The sequence below is a fragment of the Drosophila sulfurigaster genome, chromosome 3 (assembly GCF_023558435.1).
Source record: "Drosophila sulfurigaster albostrigata strain 15112-1811.04 chromosome 3, ASM2355843v2, whole genome shotgun sequence".
In the NCBI taxonomy this organism is placed as follows: Eukaryota; Metazoa; Arthropoda; class Insecta; order Diptera; family Drosophilidae; genus Drosophila; species Drosophila sulfurigaster.
The window spans coordinates 36470776-36489560 of record NC_084883.1 but is presented as its reverse complement, the minus strand read 5'-3'; the positions used below and the strand labels follow the sequence as shown (position 1 = coordinate 36489560).

The 18785-nt window shown below is 38.1% G+C and overlaps 5 protein-coding genes across 7 annotated transcripts; 2 read left to right on the top strand and 3 right to left on the bottom strand.

Moving 5' to 3' along the window:
- The first annotated feature begins 148 nt into the window (after nucleotides 1-148).
- Nucleotides 149-6435, top strand: LOC133841815 (alanine--glyoxylate aminotransferase 2, mitochondrial). Of its 2 annotated transcripts, none has more exons than XM_062274571.1 (5): nucleotides 149-306; nucleotides 356-386; nucleotides 3124-3430; nucleotides 3653-4730; nucleotides 6006-6435. In XM_062274571.1, exons 2-5 carry the CDS (start codon nucleotides 365-367, stop codon nucleotides 6147-6149), a joined length of 1551 nt encoding a protein of 516 aa, XP_062130555.1. In that variant the 5' UTR covers nucleotides 149-306; nucleotides 356-364; the 3' UTR covers nucleotides 6150-6435. The 2 variants fall into 2 exon arrangements, with proteins under 2 accessions (XP_062130555.1, XP_062130556.1); XM_062274572.1 differs by lacking the exon at nucleotides 6006-6435 and adding an exon at nucleotides 5497-5728 and having other exon boundaries at nucleotides 151-306.
- On the bottom strand, nucleotides 6356-18274 carry LOC133841821 (protein maelstrom). 2 transcript variants are annotated; one of them, XM_062274580.1, is made up of 4 exons: nucleotides 18154-18274; nucleotides 10169-10292; nucleotides 7631-7792; nucleotides 6356-6745 (listed from the first exon to the last, which is right to left on the bottom strand). In XM_062274580.1, the coding sequence occupies exons 1-4, from the start codon at nucleotides 18186-18188 to the stop codon at nucleotides 6626-6628; spliced, it is 441 nt and encodes a 146-aa protein (XP_062130564.1). In that variant the 5' UTR covers nucleotides 18189-18274; the 3' UTR covers nucleotides 6356-6625. The 2 variants fall into 2 exon arrangements, with proteins under 2 accessions (XP_062130564.1, XP_062130563.1); XM_062274579.1 differs by lacking the exon at nucleotides 18154-18274 and adding an exon at nucleotides 14686-16043.
- Nucleotides 11897-13767, bottom strand: LOC133841816 (xaa-Pro aminopeptidase 3). The gene is made up of 2 exons (XM_062274573.1): nucleotides 12167-13767; nucleotides 11897-12101 (listed from the first exon to the last, which is right to left on the bottom strand). Exon 1 carries the CDS (start codon nucleotides 13681-13683, stop codon nucleotides 12169-12171), a length of 1515 nt encoding a protein of 504 aa, XP_062130557.1. The 5' UTR covers nucleotides 13684-13767; the 3' UTR covers nucleotides 11897-12101; nucleotides 12167-12168.
- LOC133841823 (uncharacterized) lies at nucleotides 16221-17563 on the bottom strand. The gene is made up of 2 exons (XM_062274582.1): nucleotides 17289-17563; nucleotides 16221-17235 (listed from the first exon to the last, which is right to left on the bottom strand). Exons 1-2 carry the CDS (start codon nucleotides 17474-17476, stop codon nucleotides 16311-16313), a joined length of 1113 nt encoding a protein of 370 aa, XP_062130566.1. The 5' UTR covers nucleotides 17477-17563; the 3' UTR covers nucleotides 16221-16310.
- LOC133841841 (group XIIA secretory phospholipase A2) lies at nucleotides 17640-18643 on the top strand. Its single transcript, XM_062274613.1, has 2 exons — nucleotides 17640-18002; nucleotides 18067-18643. The coding sequence occupies exons 1-2, from the start codon at nucleotides 17753-17755 to the stop codon at nucleotides 18504-18506; spliced, it is 690 nt and encodes a 229-aa protein (XP_062130597.1). The 5' UTR covers nucleotides 17640-17752; the 3' UTR covers nucleotides 18507-18643.
- Nucleotides 18644-18785: the final 142 nt, after the last annotated feature.

Here is an 18785-nt window from a genome sequence, read left to right as displayed (position 1 = left end):
CTCTACACTCGCTCTCCACCGACTCTCCACTTAATTCTACTCGCTCGCTTCCCCATTCCAGGTGTTGCGGGGGGAATGTTTACTATTCCAGCGAGTGCAAGGTGAAGCGAGACGATGCCGGTCGCTGGATTTCTATTCCATTTCGTTTGTTCAGTGCTCAGTTTCGCTTTGGACGTCGTTACGCGCGGTTCATTGATATTGCGAGGCGCGCGAGATCGGCTCCAACAAGTCCCGTTACCCGTTAATCATTGCTCGTCCTACGCACAGCGAGAAATTGTAAATACATTAATCAGGAAGTGCGACGCTTCAATTTGCTGCATTTGCATTAAATCATAAATATCAGGAAATCGTAGCACAAAATATCATGATGTCCAAGCGATTGTTGAGTGAGTATAATAAATAGAATAACTATATAAAAATAATCTATATCACATACATATAGAAGAGTATCTATATAAAATGAAATGCATATAAAAGAGGTGTGTAATACACTGTGTATCTAAACAGATGTTTGCTATGTGACTTTGTTTACCACAGAATTTAATTTTATAAATATAAACAAGCCCACAGCTAGATCTTTGTTTTGTATTATTTTCTTGTCTGCTGAGATTTACTTTCATTTTAAATATTATTTATAGAAGATTTGATATAGGTCATAAACAGTAATATATTATTAGTATTCAAAGTATTTCTAGTTTTATAAAGTTCTGACGTCAATTGCACTAATTATCAATGATATTTCTAAATGATGCTGTCTTCTTATCAATAAACATAATTTAAATTTGTTTATACATAATTGCATTTATATATTCAGTTATTTTTGTTTATATATGTATTATATTCGATTAAGTCGAATATTATAATTTCTGTTAAATTGAAAATGAAAATGTCTTGGGAAAATAGGAATAAAAGAACGTAAGATTCTAAGAGAGTATGTATCCTTAGTTTTTATTGATAGAGTGAGAAAAACAAGAAGATACACATTGCAAAGGTTCTAAGTACATCCATTAAACTAATATTGAAATGTGATTTCAATTCGCTCGTTTACTTAGAAAGTGAGTTCTTAAGCGTTAAGTACACCTAATGAAAATGTTTGTCGGCCTTCCTCCACTCTCAGTGGCATTGACCGCAGCAAACTCGAACTGCGCACATAAATCCGGAACGTGATCAGCTGGTCGACACCCAAATACCCTACAACTACTGGAGGTCTAATCACGCCGCCCGGCGTGGACCGTTGACTGTTAGACTGATAAGCAGAGCGAGTGCTGATAATTAGACAGGTGCTGTCAAGTGTTGTTGTTTGCCCAGAGATTATAGAGTTGTATAATTTGTTGTTGTTTTGGAGTGGTGCCGACTACTGGGGGTATTGCTTATCAAGTGGTCTTATCAAAGGAGGCTACAAAGAAAAGTGTGGCATGTTCATGACATTAAACTTACCAACTTTATAAATAGAAATGTTTCCGACACCTCTTGAACTAAAGTTAATTTAAAGATTTAATTAACCACCATTTAAGGAAACAATATTTATTATGCGCATTAAACGAAAATTAATTGAGTGCAATTACACCACATTGTTACCGTACCTGTTATTCATGGGGCTAGGCGCTATGATATACTATATGCAGTATGCGATATAGATATAGGAAACTGCGTCATTTAAAATGTTGCGCTGTGGCTCGGTTTCAATTTACTTTGTGGTTCTTTCAAGCGACCCACACTCACACTCACACTTTTCCATTTCAATTTACATTCCCAACAGTCCCACCGTCTTACCGTCCGTCCGTCTGTCTGCCTATCTGGTCACGTGTTCCGGTGTCTGTGGCACAGACAAGTCGCGAGATTATTTCAAATAATCGCGAATCGCATAAATATTAACTGCTCTCACACTTGACCTACCTGAAATGGTTGAAAGTATTTGTTTTTCAACGTGGGAATAATGGCAAATGTATTTTGGAAGCACTCGTTAATGTGTTTGTTCAGATTATACTGAATATTTCCATTGTTATTTCCTTTATCACCAGATAACTTTAATTTCCTGATTACGGAAAGATAAGTTTGTGTAATGTGGGGTTATGGTTGCTAAGGAATAAATAAAGTTAAGTACAATAAACTTTACGAACCTCAACCTGTTATCCCGATAAACTTAATGAAATTCTGGAGTGGTTTAATAAAAATTTTTTTTATACCCGCTACACATAGGGTAGAAGCACGGTTGTCATTCCAAAAAAATTTTTTGTACCAAATTTTTGAAAAAATGTACCAATTTTAGCAAAAATGTACCAAAAAAGAAAGATTTTTGTATTTTACAAACTGTTATTCACAATATATAACTGTTTACGTAGTAGACCTCTGATTGGCGCATACATATGTATTTTCACAATTGACACAATACGTCGCAAATCAACTGTATGCGATATTTTCCAATGTTAGTCATGGTTCAATTTCTAACTGTTACAAAATTTGTGTTTGGTGGAAAAGAGCCATTTTTTTAAATAATATGTGTGAACATAAAATTTTATGAAAAATTTAAATTCTAGACCAGGCATATTGAAAATGTACCAAAATGAAAAAAGTGATCCAATGTACCAACGCATAAAAAATGTACCAGTTTTGGTACATTTGTACCAAAAGTGGCAACCGTGGGTAGAAGGGTATTATAACATTGCGCCGGCGGGAAATGTATTTAACAGGCATAAGGACCTTATAAAGTATATATATTCTTGTTCAACGTCAACAGCCGAGACGATTAAGATATGTCCGTCTGTCCGCCTGTCTGTATGAACACCTAGATATCAGACACTATAAGAGATTGCTCTATAAATTTCGAGCACACTCGTTATGTTTGCAGGCAGATCAAGTTTATTTCAAATTTTTTTCTACTTATACAGATGTAATTACAGAAAAACAATGTAACAAACCATATACATATGTAATAAATATAGTATATTAACTTAACTTAAAGTATAATAATTTCAGGGATTAGTAAAGTACTTTACCCTGTAATCGTTTAATTCTTAGCAACGTATGTTAATTTATTTCATTTTATCTGTTTCATATTATTGCTATAATTATTGTATTATAAGTACTTCGTTTGACGTATCCTCTATCCTATTCTCACTTCAGCTCACACAAGACGCGCCTTGAGCCGCGCCAGCTCAACGTTGCACTCGAAGGCAGCGCCAGCTGAGATGACTCAGGTGCACACTGAGATGCCCGAGTGTAGTCACCAGCCGGCATCGTACGATGGTCCAAGCTACGAGCGAATTCTGGAGACGCGCAAAACTCACTTGACCCCTAATATGTTGGCGCATTTTAAGAAACCTTTGGTCATCCACACTGGGCATATGCAATGGTTGTATGATCACGAGGGTCGTCGCTATCTGGACATGTTTGGCGGCATTGTCACTGTCTCCGTGGGGCATTGTCATCCGTAAGTAGATAATGTTAGGAACAATTTATTACATTTTGTTGAATTAAGCGATTAACATTAACAGTCAAGAAAACTGAGTCTCCTCTACACGACTGTTTTTCGCCACTTTAAATACCTTAATCTCAGAAACTATTTAATTAATAATTCTTTGGTAAAACTACTCCTAAACCACATTTAACCCTCAATTATTTTTTACCCTACTAATTCTCACCTCCTCCACAGCAAAGTAAATCAAGCTCTTGCGGAGCAGACGGCCAAATTGTGGCACACAACAAACATTTACATGCATCCGAAGATACACGAGTATGCGGAACGTTTGGTGGCCAAGTTTCCGGGTAACCTCAAGTCCGTGTGCTTTGTCAACTCCGGTTCCGAGGCAAATGATCTGGCCATGCTGTTGGCACGTCTTCACACCGGCAACCAGGACATCTTGACCTTCCGCAATGCCTATCACGGCATGTCGCCCTACACGATGGGACTCACAGCACACTCCACTTGGCGTTATCCCCTCCCGGGTGTCAACAGTGGTGTACTGCATGTGATGAACCCGGATCCATATCAGGGCATTTGGGGTGGAGCCGCCTGCCGGGATTCTCCCATCCAGACCACACGAAGCTGCAATTGCCCGCCCTCGGGTTGTCAGGCAGGATCGGAGTACTATAATGAGCTGGAGCAGACATTCAAGTACTCGCTGCCACGCGGAAAAGTTGCTGCCATGTTCGCCGAGTCCATTCAAGGCGTTGGCGGCACCGTTCAGTATCCCAAAGGGTATCTGAAGAAGGCAGCGGACTTGGTGCGCGCCAATGGCGGCATCTTTGTGGCCGACGAAGTTCAGACTGGTTTCGGACGCACTGGCGAACACTTCTGGGGCTTCGAGGGGCATGATTACATACCCGACATTGTCACAATGGCCAAGGGCATTGGCAACGGTTTCCCGCTAGCTGCAGTGGTCACAACTCCTGAGATTGCCGCCTGCTTGGGCCAAGCCTTGCACTTCAATACCTATGGTGGCAATCCCATGGCCAGTGCCGTGGGCATCGCTGTGCTCGATGTGATTGAGGAGGAGAAACTGCAGCGCAATTCCCTTGATGTGGGCACCTATTTCCTCAATAGCCTCGCTGATCTGCAACAGCGCTACGAACTCATTGGCGATGTGCGTGGCAAGGGATTGATGATTGGCGTGGAACTGGTTGCGGATCGGGAGACGCGTGCACCGCTGGCGACGCCACATGTCCTCGAGATCTGGGAGACGTGCAAGGATCTGGGTGTGCTATTCGGACGCGGAGGTCTGCACGGCAATGTGAGTTCAAATATTATTTATATTTCGTAATCTTAGAGTAGAAATTACTAATAACTAGTGAAGGAATATTAATTGAACAGACGGAAAAAATTCAGAGATCTCCTTCGTCCTATAGGACTGAATTAACAATTCAAAGTACAAACACTAAAACCTTTCTACACTTAAAACCTTCTTTATATCAGCCTCCTTGCTCAAATTTTTGATACAACATAGTTTTAGCAGCTTAGTCATGTAATAAAGACCCATTTCCTTAACTTTCCATACATTAAGTAGAAATTTCAAGCTATTTGAAATCACTTACTAAAATACAAGTATGTTCTTATATTGAAACTTCACTGGTTAAAAATATTCTTGATATGTATGGTATGTTTCCTTGTCCGTTTGTTGATTATAGAAGACTGAGGATTGGGGATACTTTATGTTTTATGCATAGATTAAGTTTTAATTCGAATTTATCCACTTAAGGACTTGCTGCATAAAATTAAGCTTGCAAAAAATAACTTGGGTGCACACACTAAAACATATATTCCAAATAATTCCTACACATTTCATTACAATTGGGAAGAAAGTACTTTATAAATTTAAATGATAAGTTAGAGTTCATTTTATTTTGTTGCATGTGGTTTTCACCGTCTCATACTTGAAGCATGCAATCTCTATCCTTTCCCCAACTACTAAAACATAACTCGCAATTTCCTCCAAACATATTTCCATTTCTCTGTCTTTTCCTTGCGCCATTCATCGACTGTAAACAAATCTTTTACAGGTCCTTCGAATTAAGCCTCCCATGTGCATTACCCGGGCCGATGTCAAGTTTGCGGTGGATGTGCTCGGTCGTGCTATAGCGGATACATTGGCAAAACAGAAATGAATTAAGCCAATTGGCCAGAACAAATAGATATACTTACCAAAGCCAGAAATTGTCCAATTATTATGCATTTATAGTTATACTAATAAAGAGAAATTAAAGACTATTCGAAGAATTTAATAATTGGGAACCAAATGGAAAGCGTTTTAGGATATTTGTGTAAGATCATGTGAAGTGGAATAACTTGGAGTATGATTCCTATTTTTAATCATAAAATTATTTCCTATACACACATCACCTTTATACCATGCTTTAATACTACCTTCTACACACTTTTTGGGGTACTCTAACTCCTCATGTTCATATGCAAGTTATCTAACTACAAGTATGTATTGTAATATTACAAATGTATATAGGGTTATCTATAATATTGAATTAATATTTCCTTTTATTTACTTTCCCAACAGATTATTAACTTTAGACCACCCTTATGCATCAGCTACGACGATGTTGATTTTTCCTTAAATATTTTGGATACCGTTTTCCGGCAACACATGAACAAAAGACACCGCAGCTGGCGCACTGGCCCAAAATTTCGAGGCTTCTATTAGCATTTCAAATATGAATTGAAATTGTAGAGTAGTATAAGGTATATAGTATTTATTTCTTAAACATAACTCGAATTTATTGAGCACAATTTGGAGTTCAGAGAGCACAATTAGAATCTAAGAGCAAACTGTGAGCATTTTACATAACATTCCAATGACAATTGAGCGAGGTATATATATATATATATATATAGCTTAAGTGTAATTGATTTATATAATTGTATATGTATATATTTATATTTTAGGCACAGCATTTTCATTAAAAGTTTAATAATTTGCGACAATTTCATTTGGTATGTTTTCCATTTTGAATTTCAACATTAACACTACACTAAAAATAATTTAATTACACTAATCGAAGATCTAATCAAATATTCAACACACAATTCCAATTCGAATTAGCAGACTGCAGCGTCAGTGGCTGCCATTGGGGGTCAGGTAGTCAAGGATGAGATCTCCTCCTCTTCATCCTCCTCATGCTATACTTGTATATCGATGGGTTTGCCATCATTACTGTAATCCGACTCCAACAAGGTTTCCGACAGTTCTTTGCGAGCTTTTTGGACAACCCAAAACATTAGCGCAACGCCACAAATGACCTAATTGATAAGACGTATAGAAAAATATGACAATTTAGAAAAGTTAAAGTAATTTATGATAGTTTAGTAAAAATATTCAAAAAGGCACTCAATTCAAGAGTAAAAATATGTTGCCTACTTTTAGGCAGTTTCATTGACAGGGCAAACATTAGATAACAGATGTTACTAAGTTATAAAGCACATAGTTAAAACTAAATATTCAATAATTTACCAATCAATATACATATTTTTATCTGAAATTATACACAAAAATACCTAACTATACCAAATTAATAGCGGTAACCGAAAAAGCCTTTGCATTTGAAGTTTTAATAGTAACATAAAAAAGAATTGCATACTTTCAGGCAGTTGCTATAATCGCTTCAACTGAACTAATTTTATAGCAAGAACGAGACAGCAATAGTTATATGCACCTTTAACCTAATGCAAATTTTTAAATTACGGGAACGAAATTAACTGATGCAGAAAGTTTCCATGTTAATAACTTCATCAGAAATTGTCTTGAATTATATTCAAATTTTTATTGAAATTATTAGCCAATCCAAAGGTGACTCGTGTCATAAATCAGCAATTTCTCATTGACATTAAAGCTAGAAAATATAATATATCATAGCAGTCAAAAACTAAACAGTGCACTTTTGTGCATTGAAGGAAAAGGCCGGAAATATTGCAAAGTTAATGTAACACGCAAGGCAAAGCAGAAAGTCGTCAACTCAAACTCAAACCGGGCACAGAAAATCAATAAAGAAAAGCAAATTGTTAGGCAAGCTGCACAATAGTTAAAGGGCAGACTTAACGGGTAATTTAAAAGGCAAACATCGCACATTCATACTTCTATTACTTATATGTACACGCTTATTATCAAGTTGGGCAAACGGAACTCACCTCGAACACGAAGCTAATGTAGCCCGTCAATTTGGTATCGTTGTCATTGAGCACCTCGTGCATGGAGCGCAGCGTGGAGCCCAGATAAACATTGATCGTCTGGGCAGGCAGCAGACCCAGAAATGTGGCCAGATGATAGTCCCGTGCTTTTATCGAGCTGATCTGTAAGATGGGGAAAAATATGGTGTAAATTGAGTGCAGTTAAAAAAAGAATTTGTTATGAAATCAGGTGTTAACATGTTATAAGACTATCTCAAAAATAGAGACATTTCTTTTCATGTCTAACTCGCTAAACACAACATTTTCTAATATTCCTCAATGTGCCACTGAATACAATCGGACACACCATCAAATATAATAGTGTCATCAAAATAATGAATGAACGTGACTGTTAAAAGTAACTGCGAAATTTAGTCATCACTTTTCATGTATATCTTTATAAAGCAGTAATTACAGTACATTTTGCATTTGTATCTGAAATTACTTTCCAAGCTCAAATACTTTTTGTTGCCCATCAAAACCAGTTTGCACAAATTTCAAGTTCAATATTTTAGTAGTCTTTCAGCCGTGTTATTATGTTATTGTACCCTGCAGCAAAGAGTAGGGTATATGAGATACTTGAGAGAGATTGTGAAGCAGGGTAACTTTAAGTAGAAGCCTTAAGGATTTCGATGTTTAAAATTAGTCTATTTTAAACAAGTAAGAAAGTTACAGTCGAGTGTGCTCGACTGTGAGATACCCGCTACCCATTTTTAATAAGGGCAAAATATTGTGGTATTATTTTCAAAATATACCGAAAATACTAAAAAAATACTAAAAATATACCAAATGGTATGTTTGGAATACCGATACAGCACACCATTCAAAATATACCATAGACGGCACAATGTACCAGATTGTCGGCCAAAGCAACTAAGAGCCCTAGTAAGTGGGCGTTTTTGCCCATACAAAAGTATTTCTTTAATAACTTCCACAATTTTTATCTGATCGCAACCAAATTTTCAGGAATCATAACTACTATAGTAATTATACTATATACCAAAATTCACAGCTCTAGCTTTAAATTTACGCTTGTTTTTCGATTTTTTTGGTTTGCGGGGGCGGAAGTGGGCGTGGCAAAAATTTGAAACAAACTTGATCTGCGTGCAAACATAGCAAATACTGTCGAAAAAAAATTATAGCTCTATCTCTTATAGTCTCTGAGATCTAGGTGTTCATACGGACAGACGGACGGACACACAGACGGACAGACGGACAGACACACAGACGGACAGACGGACATGGCTAGATCGTCTCGGCTGTTGACGCTGATCAAGAATATATATACTTTATAGGGTCGGAGATGCCTCCTTCTGCCTGTTACATACATTTCCTGCCGGCACAAAGTTATAATACCCTTCTACCCTATGGGTAGCGGGTATAAAAAAAGTATTAACTAACATATTTGAGTTGTTAAGAATGATTTTAATCTATTTGAGTGCACTTGTAACACATTCAAGGAGTAGCTATAAGTATTTAAAAGCATTTCTATTAGCTTATACCTACTTCTGAGAAACTTAGAGAGCACCTTTTAAAGAACAATGATTTTAGGCTCCTTCTATCTCTTAGCGATTTCAAACATTCCCATTTCAAATTTTCCCAATAGTTTACAGGGTATTTCCTGGCATTTCAAATCAATTCCCGAAGGTTTCCCCACAACAAGCGTAAACGTGACTAATTCCGAAACTGATTTGTCACTCTATACTTAACAGGGTCACAGTTTGTAATGTAACAATCTGATTAACTTAGTCGAACAAACTGATTAATTGACGTAATTTCAACGAGTAAACTTAAGGCAGGCAGTCAGAAGGGAGGTGGGTAAATGGAAACGTATTCCAAATGTGTAAATAAACGAATAAGTACACAAAACTTGCCTCACACCGACTGCAAACAGACAATTCCATGCCATACATGAATATATATATACAGTATATATAGTATACAGCAATATCAATTGTGAATGAGCAAATACGTCGGCATATGGACGGTCACAGATGTCTATAGATAGACATAAGACTGGGGTAGAGTCCCCGATTCCCCTGACTGATAGTCGAATGTAATCAACATTTTAGAAGGCTGTCTCGCAACACTTAAAAGCTTTAAAGGTTCAAGAAACTGAAGCGAGGCGCCAATGCAAGAGATAAAAATAATATTCCATTTTGCTGATATTCAAAACAAAAACATATACTGAGATCAAATATCGAAATTCTTTGTTTAAAATCAGCAATTATTCCATATCGGTTTTGGTTACATTTCGATAATAAAATAAACATCATTAATACTTCTTTTAATTTTATCTTTCATATTCATTATTCTATGAATTTTTGTATTATTTTTGTATATCAATTAATTGAACAAGTATTTTTATTGTTTTGTTGTTCAGATCAATAAACATTTTTTGAATATTTTTTGGGCGTTTACTCAAATGTGATTTAGCTCTATGGGTAATTTTCAATATTATGAGATATATATAAGAGAATTTAATTGCTTCAAACTTACTCCAAAAATGACGTTCTGCAGTCCAAATGGAATCGGCGTTAGCCTCGTGAAGAGCACCACTCGAAATGCCTTAGGTCCAGATATAACTCGCAGTATTGCGCGTCCAGTCTCATTTTTAATCAATCTAAAAATAGTATCAAACAAACAAACAACAACAAAACAATTAAAAAATACAAAAATAAATCAAGAATTACACATAAAGAATGCCATGTTGCATAGAATGAGTGAAGAATTTTGGGATTTCCTCTCTTCAGTAGAAATGAACTGTTTTCGTTTAATTTGCTATTCCTATTCAATCTAAACCACATTTTTATCTCGATTCGACAGCTGTTTCAATCACTTATTGAAGCAGCTTTCAACTTGGCCTTAAACCGGACATTCATTTCACTTGTTACTTTGAAGCCTGCTTCGCTTAAATGTCATATCCATAACGCCTAACAAGTTGCATGCCACTTTCCAACCAGTTCACGGTTGCATGAAGTTTACTTTATTGAGAAATTATTAATAATTATAATTTAATATGATTTGTTATTCATACCATGCAACTATGTCAGCAAAGCATGAAGAAAGAAGAAAAACTATCGATAGTAACCAGACAAACTACGTTTACAATAAAAATATAAATAACAGTAGAAAGGCGACAATGAATAATGAAAAGATAAAATAAAAAACGAATAACAAGTAATTACTTAAACATGTTAAATAAAAGCAATTTTATCGTTTACTATCGATTGTTTAGCGCCTTTTAAATGGACTTATCGTGTCAACGATATTTATCTACCTACATAATTATCTTGATGCACGAATGTGTTTCACGGTGTCTTCTTAGCCAGGCGCCTATAATTGAACCATTAATATGTTTATCAGAGTTAATCATGGTTCAATTAGAGTCAATCAAGCGATGCGACAAGCAGTAAACCAGTTTATTGGTTGGCCTACACCCAAATTACCTAAATGTTGGGCATGTATCGTAATTTAGTGGAGTCGACAGTAATTTATGGTAATTTGTTAGTCATTTGTTTGATTTGCTGATAGTTTTTTGTTGTTTTCCCCCGCAATAAATCTCAATTGAGTGTCAAAAAAGTTATTGAACTCTGGGGAAACAAGAAACCATTAGCGATTTCATGTTTGGTTTCGTTACGTTTCTTTCTCATTTCCTCGAGTGTCGCAGATTGTCAACAAGTATTAATTGAGGTATTGCAATTGTTTCAACAATTGTTGAAATGCAGCGCAGTAAATAATATAGAGAGGTAGTTACTACTAGTAATGTTATATTTATAGCGTCTTTTTTATTGCCTGATAAAGCACTTGAACCGTGCAAAAAAAAACGTTTCGCTTGAGCAAAAAAAATATAAATAAAAAACATTTGCTACTTGATAAGAGCAAAATAATTGAAAAGTCCTAATGATTGTTTTTTGTGAGCTTAAACAGAAAGTTTTGTTTTATGATCTTGTTACGTTTTGAGTTAAAATTGTAAAACTGTTTTTAGAAGAATTCAATACAAACTAGAGCGCTACCAACTTGCTAATCTTTTAATACTATACTTTAATGCATATTGATAACATTTCCTTTTGAATGTGCTACTTTTTATCATACAGTTTTTTACAATATATCGTCAAGAAATTCTTGTATGAATGATGAATGTTTTTTTTTTACATATTTTCGCAGCTTTAACAAAAAATAATTTACTGTGTTTCTCTTTCATTTGGCTTAACTTATATCCATAACTACTTTGTAATTGAATGACTTTTTATTTTTACAAATAATCTTTCACATAACAAAACACATCACAACACTTTGATTTTCAAGGCTTTGCTGATCTGACGACAACAAAAGAATTTGACGCATTGTTTCTAATATCGAACCTTATCACAAAATTCTCGTTATCATTAAGCTCGCTTCTTAGCACCTCTGAACTATCTGCTGACGAGGTCTACAAAAAAAAAGGGGAAAACAAAACAAAAAATACATTTATAATAGCTGCGGGAACAAAATCACAATCAGTTGGCAAAACGTTCCATTCGCAGACAACCCGTGCGAAGTTGCTCCACATCACGAGCCACCGAGCTGCAATCCTCGGTGAGGAGCTCCACTTGATGCTGCTCCGTGATGTGCATGCTGTCGGCGAGCACACAATAAATGCCACGGAACTCGGAATAAGCCTGATGGCAAGTTTGCGGTATACAAATGGACAACTGCAAGGCAAGGACATTGCCCGGTTTTAAAGGATAATCGAGGAGCTGTTCGCTACTCTCCTGCAGATCCAGTCCAATATGCTTGATCGATGAGGGAAAACAAGTGAAGCCAGCAGCTGCCTTCTGGAGTTCTTTGGACTTCTTAATTGTAGAGGGCAACACTCCCAGAAGCATCAACTGTTCTCCCAGCAGCGTCAAGTATACGACGTGTAGTTCACGTGGCGTATGCACAATTTTTTCTCTTTTGCCACATAAATAGAACAACTTATCACGTATGCCCAGCAGCATGTTGTAGATGACTTTCTGGGGTGGCGTAAAGCGGCCACTGATTGGCCACGTTCTGGCCAAGCTGCCGCAATAGCCGGCATATTGACACGCTGCATTCATCAGCCACAATTGTCCCGATCCCTTGTAGCATTTGGGTTCAAAGGGCAGCGGCTGATGGGCAAATTGCTGCTGACATTTGTAGGCAAACAAAGCACGCATCTGCTCCATCGACTGACGTGGCGCATGCTCTGCAATGAGTTGCTGCATGGATTGGGCTGCAATTCTATGACTACGTCTTAAGACTTCCATTTCTTGAGGTGTCTTGAAACTTCGTGCATACTCCAGCAACTGACGTGGGCAATCAATAGGCAGACGCATCTGCTCAGCCAGCTCCTGGATATATTTGCTTAGAGCAGTTTTCTCCAAGCTAAACCAGAGCTTGACACTCGAATGATTGCACCGCCGGCAGAGAAATTGCTTCAGTTGAGGCAGCGTCAGCAGCTGATCGACTTGGTAACGCTGGCAGGCAATCTCGGCCAGCTTGTCGTCCATCTGCTGCTCACGTCGAGGTTCACACAACACTGTGTGCAGCACCATTTTACGATTCCGCAGCACGACTAGCAGCATACCCGGTAGTAAGCAATCGCAGAGATGCAGAAACTCGCTGCGTTGCCTGAAATGAAAACCCGGCATGAATTCAGCTCCAGCTAGGATTAGCACATGAGTGTGCCCACACTTTCTGTCTTTTTCCCTGCTCAGAAACTCCATGACAGAGGAACGATGCTTGCTAATCTCCGTTGGCACCAGCGCCTCTATCACATCGGGATCTCCCTTGAGATACTCGCTTAGCGAACATTTCAAGCCCGCATCTTTTGGTTGTCGTTGTCTCAACTCTGGTATGGACAATGCTTGGCATTCCTTTATAAAATCTGATCTGGGCAACGTTGATGGGGCTGCTTGCAGCACTCTGGAACTACTCTCAACACAGATAGAAGTAGGAATTGAACTCTGCGACGGTTTAAAACTCTTCAATTTGGTTATTACGCGCAACATAATGGCATCGAATAAAAATAATGTTTAATAAAATCTGTAAAACTATTACAACATTTCTCTAAATGACAATTGTATAAAATGGCACTTCAAAATCTGTTTCATCTTTTCTAAAATGAGAAGCTTGAAAGCTGGGATGATTATAAAGCTATAACAGTGGAACAGAACGGGTTTTTAATCAGCAAGTTTCCCTTTTTAGCAAAAAGCTCGTATATTATCTTAAACGATCGCTACAAACAATTTAATAATTGCACAATTAGAACAAAATGTAAAACATTCAACTTAAAACAGAAACGGATCCAACTAGTTTGACCTACTGATTAATCTCAACAATTAACTTGTTGCGTGCGTAAATTTCGTGATTTCATCATTAATACCACTTAAATATTTGGCAAATGTTTTAATTGTAGAACCGCTAGTGGGAATACAATAGCATTAATAAAACGATATAAGGAAAGCTTTATTTAATCATTCGCAATCTTCACCTAAGTACTTTTATTGTTCAAGTAATCTCGATAATCTTTGTCAATATGCTTTCACTATAGCGACAATTAACTATATTATTGTAACTACTAGGGGAATTCTTATTTTCGATGTAATCTTGAGTGTAATCTAGATTAAAGATTTCTAACTTATACGAAGACAGATAATAACTGGGTGTATAAGTGAAGGAATTTTACAGTTCTTCGAAAAGTTGATGAATCATTTATTCACTATTTATCTAATGTAGCACAATTGTTTAAATTTATAAATATGGTTATTATCATCAGGAAATTGTAATCTAGATTATAGATTTCTGTTGTCAAGTTAATAAAATACTCACTTGTGAATAATTAAGTAAAAATGCTATGAAAATTATTCGTTTTAGTGTAAACTTTCTTCTTTATGAATGAATCGTTATTGATTAATCGTTTCATGCATTTGTTATCAATAAGCGGAACAATCATTTAGTTCAACCACTGTCATTATCATCTCAAGATGTAATCTAGATTATGGATAACTTACTTGTGCACGGATATCCGATGCCGGAAGGCACGAATTGTGGCGTGTGCGATCGCAATGCCCGAGTTGGCGCCCAATATCACGATGAGCCAGCCTCGCCAGCAGCCGAACAGGTAACCAGCAGTTATCAGCAACACAAGATAGCCAACAACAATGGGGAAGCTGACGAGCGTAAAGAGTGCCATGAAGATGACAAAGATGAGCCAGGGATTCTGGGTCTCGATCCAGAAGAGCAGCTCCTTGGCATAGTTGCGAGTGAGATAGCCGACAACTAGAACGAGACCCAGCAGGCAAATGGGCAACAAATAGCTGAGATACCAATTGCGCATGGTAAACGCATGAATACGCACACAACACGAGTTGCGACGCAAATGATACGCGGATAAGGAGGAAGAGGAGGCGGAATTGTGGGAGTTAGAGCGATTTGTGCTGCGGCGCACACTGTTGGGATTATTGCTAATGAGAAATGCATCACATTCGCTACTCTCCTCATTCGTGTTGGTCACACTGGTCGGTGTCGGCGGCAACGACAGCTTGGAACCATCATTCGCTTCCAGTGGAAGGTGTGTTGTTGTCATTAAGCTGCTTGTGCCGCTGTAGCTGTTGCTCTTGATCAGCTGTGGCGAAGCCAAGGGCGAACAGGAGGTGGAGGAGTTGCCGCTGCTGCTGTTCTCATTGTTCAGCTGGGGTGTTTTATATTTGTACATGTTGGTGTTGTTGTCATATCGAAAGCTGCTATTGTTGTTGCTGTAGTCAACGCTGGGCGTCATCGCTGCTGTTGCTGCTACTGTTACTGTTGTTGTTGTGGAGGCGTTCATTTTAAGCGCATAAATATTTGACGCCGTTTTACTGTTATGTATTTTGCCCTTCTCCCCTTCTTCGTCTTTGCCTTCTTTCGCGTCTGGCGCTGCTTCTGCTTCTTCTTATTGGCAATTCGTTTTCTCTTTCACTTTGGCTGCATTGCTTTGTTTTTGGTGTTGTCATTTAAAAATTTCACTCGTTTTTTTACACTGTGTGAATTTTGGATGTGTTTAAAAATAAATAGATAACAACGCCTTTCTCATTAATAAATAGGCTGCCAACGGGAAGCTGCTGTTTGACACACTTTTTCATTTAGGAAAACGGCGCACTAATTTAATTCTATTCCGCCGTTCGTTGGTTTAATTCAATTAACTTTTGAATACACAAATATTTCTATCACTTTTGTAATTTGTTGCTGTATTTTCGAAGGCTTCACTTCAATAATTTGTAGACGCGCATTTACATATTGTTTTCAATATTTACGAAAATGTTGTTGTTAAAAGTACATAAAGCGCCGTCGCGTCGTCAACACGCTCCGCTCTCGATGAAAAACGAAATCAAACTAAAAGCTACAGTGTGACCGCAAGCTATGAATGCCGAAATGCGTACACAACAAATGCGAAAAAACAGCTTTGATAGCAAAACTGTACTACCACGACTTTTGCATACTCTTCAAAATGAACAATGTACTTAATAAATATTTTAAACTTTATTTATTTTGTTAGTAACAGATAACAAGTTTTATTAAAACATGGAAATTGAAAAGATTTTTGTCTAAGTAAATACTTAATTAAAGAATTTTCAAGAACTAAGTAATTGCAAGTATTTTAGTCCAATTCTTGATCGGTAGGCAGCTTTTTGGAGCTGCGGGAAACAATGCTTATACTGGACGCATCCTGCAGTAGCACCAGACGTACAAAGGCCAAATTCAGCAGGAAGGCCTGGCTGAGAAGTTCCCGCTGGTAGCGTTCCACTTTGGAGTACATAGTGCGTAAGTTCGCGGGAAACTGCACTTGACTGCATAGATAGAATTTCTCGTCGTGCTCCGGTTGCTCCTCCATATTGTAATGGGTGCGCATCATGTTCAGAATGGTATCCTCCGAAGATACGCGCTCAGTGCCCACCAAATGATTAAACAGACGTGCCGTGAGAAAACGTCGCAAATAAAAGAGATTTGATTTCGCATCATTTGGATTTGCGCGTGCCATCAACGCATAGCTCATCATGGCGGTAACTTGAGCCTTTTGAATGTTCACATTCTGCTGATCAATGCTACCCGGATTGCTGCTGGCCTGAGCCATTTGTGGATTCTCTAATATATAGCAGTCTGCCTCAGGGATTTGATGTGTCACATAGATGCAACGCCGTGCGAGCTCCGATAAATGTATTTTCTTGTCATTGATCTCGTGATGTTGCCAGTGACTGAGCACACAGGGCGAATACTTGCTCTCTGGCAACTCTAGACGTGCCCAACTAACACTGGTCACACCAATGCGAACGCCGACGCTCGATGTGATTTGCTGCCGTTGATGCTCATCCATTGTGGGTGTTATGAATGGTGCTGTGCGTGATGGTTTCGCGGATTTACTGGCACGACTTGCGTGCGGCTCCAGCAACAGGCTCTGGAAAAACTTTGTGGCCACCTTCAACCCAAAGCCCTCCACATAGAATATGTCGTTAAGCTGCGACATTGGTCCATTGCGGGCCTTCCAGTTTTGCAATTTATTGGCGCGCGACTTAGTTATATCATAGCTAAAAGAAAAGCTTGTTTATATTAAAGTTTATTTAGTAAAACTTTACTTTACCTTAGCAGCTGCTCAACGCTGTGTTTGTTAATGGCATCCAAAATTTTGGTGCGTTGCTCTTCTGTGAAAGGTGGCAGTTCAACAGGTTCCTCTGTATTTTTCACAATTTCCGTAGGTTGATTACTTAACTGGCGCACACAATTACTTGTTAAAGCACGCAGAGCACTTTTTACATTCAGTGAGAGCATCTTTTATTCAATTTAGCTTTTAAAAATGCATTCCAATTACGCAAATACTCTCGGTTTGTTATTGCCGGCAGCACAGTGGGACCGTATATGAAAAGCGCCGAAATATACAGATAAACAGTGATATGTCAAGCAACAGCTGTGCTGCAATAACAGCAACCAGCTGATTGGCTAAAACAGCTGACGGCAGCATCAAAATAACCGAATTCCGGACGACGCATCAACTAATTAACCATTCATAAATACTAAACGCGCACATAAACTAGACGTTATTATAAAATGCAGTTCTCGTGGATGAAACTAGCAATTTATTTGCTCACATTTCTCACATACGCATACTCGGGCTACGGTTCAAGCACAATTGTCCATCTACGCGATGCAATCATTGCGGCCGAGGCAATTTTCGGTGACGTCTTCAAGAATTTCATTACAATTGTGCGCAAATTTCGTACCGTACACGAAGTCTTCGATGCGGCTGTTGAGGAAAATTGCTTGTTTCAATGCCCCATACCCGATGGCGGTGGCACGGGTAACTTTTGACGCAAATGTCTCTTTTGCATTATGTAAATGTGACGTGTATCTTGTTTTTCTAGCACCACGAGCCGTACAGAATAAGTTCTATGTGCCCACCGCTGACGGTTGCGGTTCTTTGGGCTTGAGAATCAGCACAGAGTACTTACCTGCCGCGGAAATGGAGACTTGCTGCAATGATCATGACATTTGTTATGATACTTGCAATAGCGATAAGGAGTTGTGTGATCTGGATTTCAAGCGTTGCCTTTACAAATACTGTGACAGCTATGAAAAGTCCATTGCCAGCGATTTGATGACCAAAGGATGCAAAGCAGCGGCCAAAATGCTTTTCACAGGCACCTTGACTCTCGGCTGTAAGGCGTATTTGGACTCACAGCAACGTTCCTGCTACTGTGCGCCTAGCAAACCATCGAATTATAATGGAGGAAATAGATATGCCAATAGTAAAGAGAAGCAGCAGCGTCAGAAATACGGCTGGAAGGATCGTAATGAAATTTAGCACAGCCTCAAACAATCGTATTATTCGTTATATGTTGTAGTTTGTAGATGTTTCGTGTTAGTATTTTCATGCACTTTTGGTTGCCTCCCACTTGACGAATTTAATTAAATACCAAATACATATTTTACATTTCAAAACTCGAAGGATTTCATTTAAAATGTACTTGGCTGAAAACGTCAGTTACTTTTTGTTAGAACCAAGATATCGTTGCGACTGAGCTAAATGTCTATCGAACCATCGATAAATTGTTTGGTTTACATTTATCAACACTAACCGCGT

What these genes read in the sequence shown, in the direction of transcription:
- LOC133841815 (XM_062274571.1), top strand. Translation starts at nt 365, where the DNA reads ATGATGTCCAAGCGATTGTTGA. An exon ending in TCCGTGGGGCATTGTCATCC is followed by an intron (nt 3,431 to 3,652) that starts GTAAGTAGATAA and finishes CCTCCTCCACAG; the next exon opens with CAAAGTAAATCAAGCTCTTG. An exon ending in GCGGAGGTCTGCACGGCAAT is followed by an intron (nt 4,731 to 6,005) that starts GTGAGTTCAAAT and finishes CTTTCCCAACAG; the next exon opens with ATTATTAACTTTAGACCACC.
- LOC133841816 (XM_062274573.1), bottom strand. Translation starts at nt 13,683, where the DNA reads ATGTTGCGCGTAATAACCAAATTGAAGAGTTTTAAACCGTCGCAGAGT.
- LOC133841821 (XM_062274579.1), bottom strand. Translation starts at nt 15,500, where the DNA reads ATGAACGCCTCCACAACAACAACAGTAACAGTAGCAGCAACAGCAGCG. An exon ending in TGCAGAACGTCATTTTTGGA is followed by an intron (nt 7,793 to 10,168) that starts GTAAGTTTGAAG and finishes CCCATCTTACAG; the next exon opens with ATCAGCTCGATAAAAGCACG. An exon ending in ACATTAGCTTCGTGTTCGAG is followed by an intron (nt 6,746 to 7,630) that starts GTGAGTTCCGTT and finishes CTTATCAATTAG; the next exon opens with GTCATTTGTGGCGTTGCGCT.
- LOC133841823 (XM_062274582.1), bottom strand. Translation starts at nt 17,476, where the DNA reads ATGCTCTCACTGAATGTAAAAAGTGCTCTGCGTGCTTTAACAAGTAAT. An exon ending in AGCGTTGAGCAGCTGCTAAG is followed by an intron (nt 17,236 to 17,288) that starts GTAAAGTAAAGT and finishes CTTTTCTTTTAG; the next exon opens with CTATGATATAACTAAGTCGC.
- LOC133841841 (XM_062274613.1), top strand. Translation starts at nt 17,753, where the DNA reads ATGCAGTTCTCGTGGATGAAACTAGCAATTTATTTGCTCACATTTCTC. An exon ending in ACCCGATGGCGGTGGCACGG is followed by an intron (nt 18,003 to 18,066) that starts GTAACTTTTGAC and finishes TTGTTTTTCTAG; the next exon opens with CACCACGAGCCGTACAGAAT.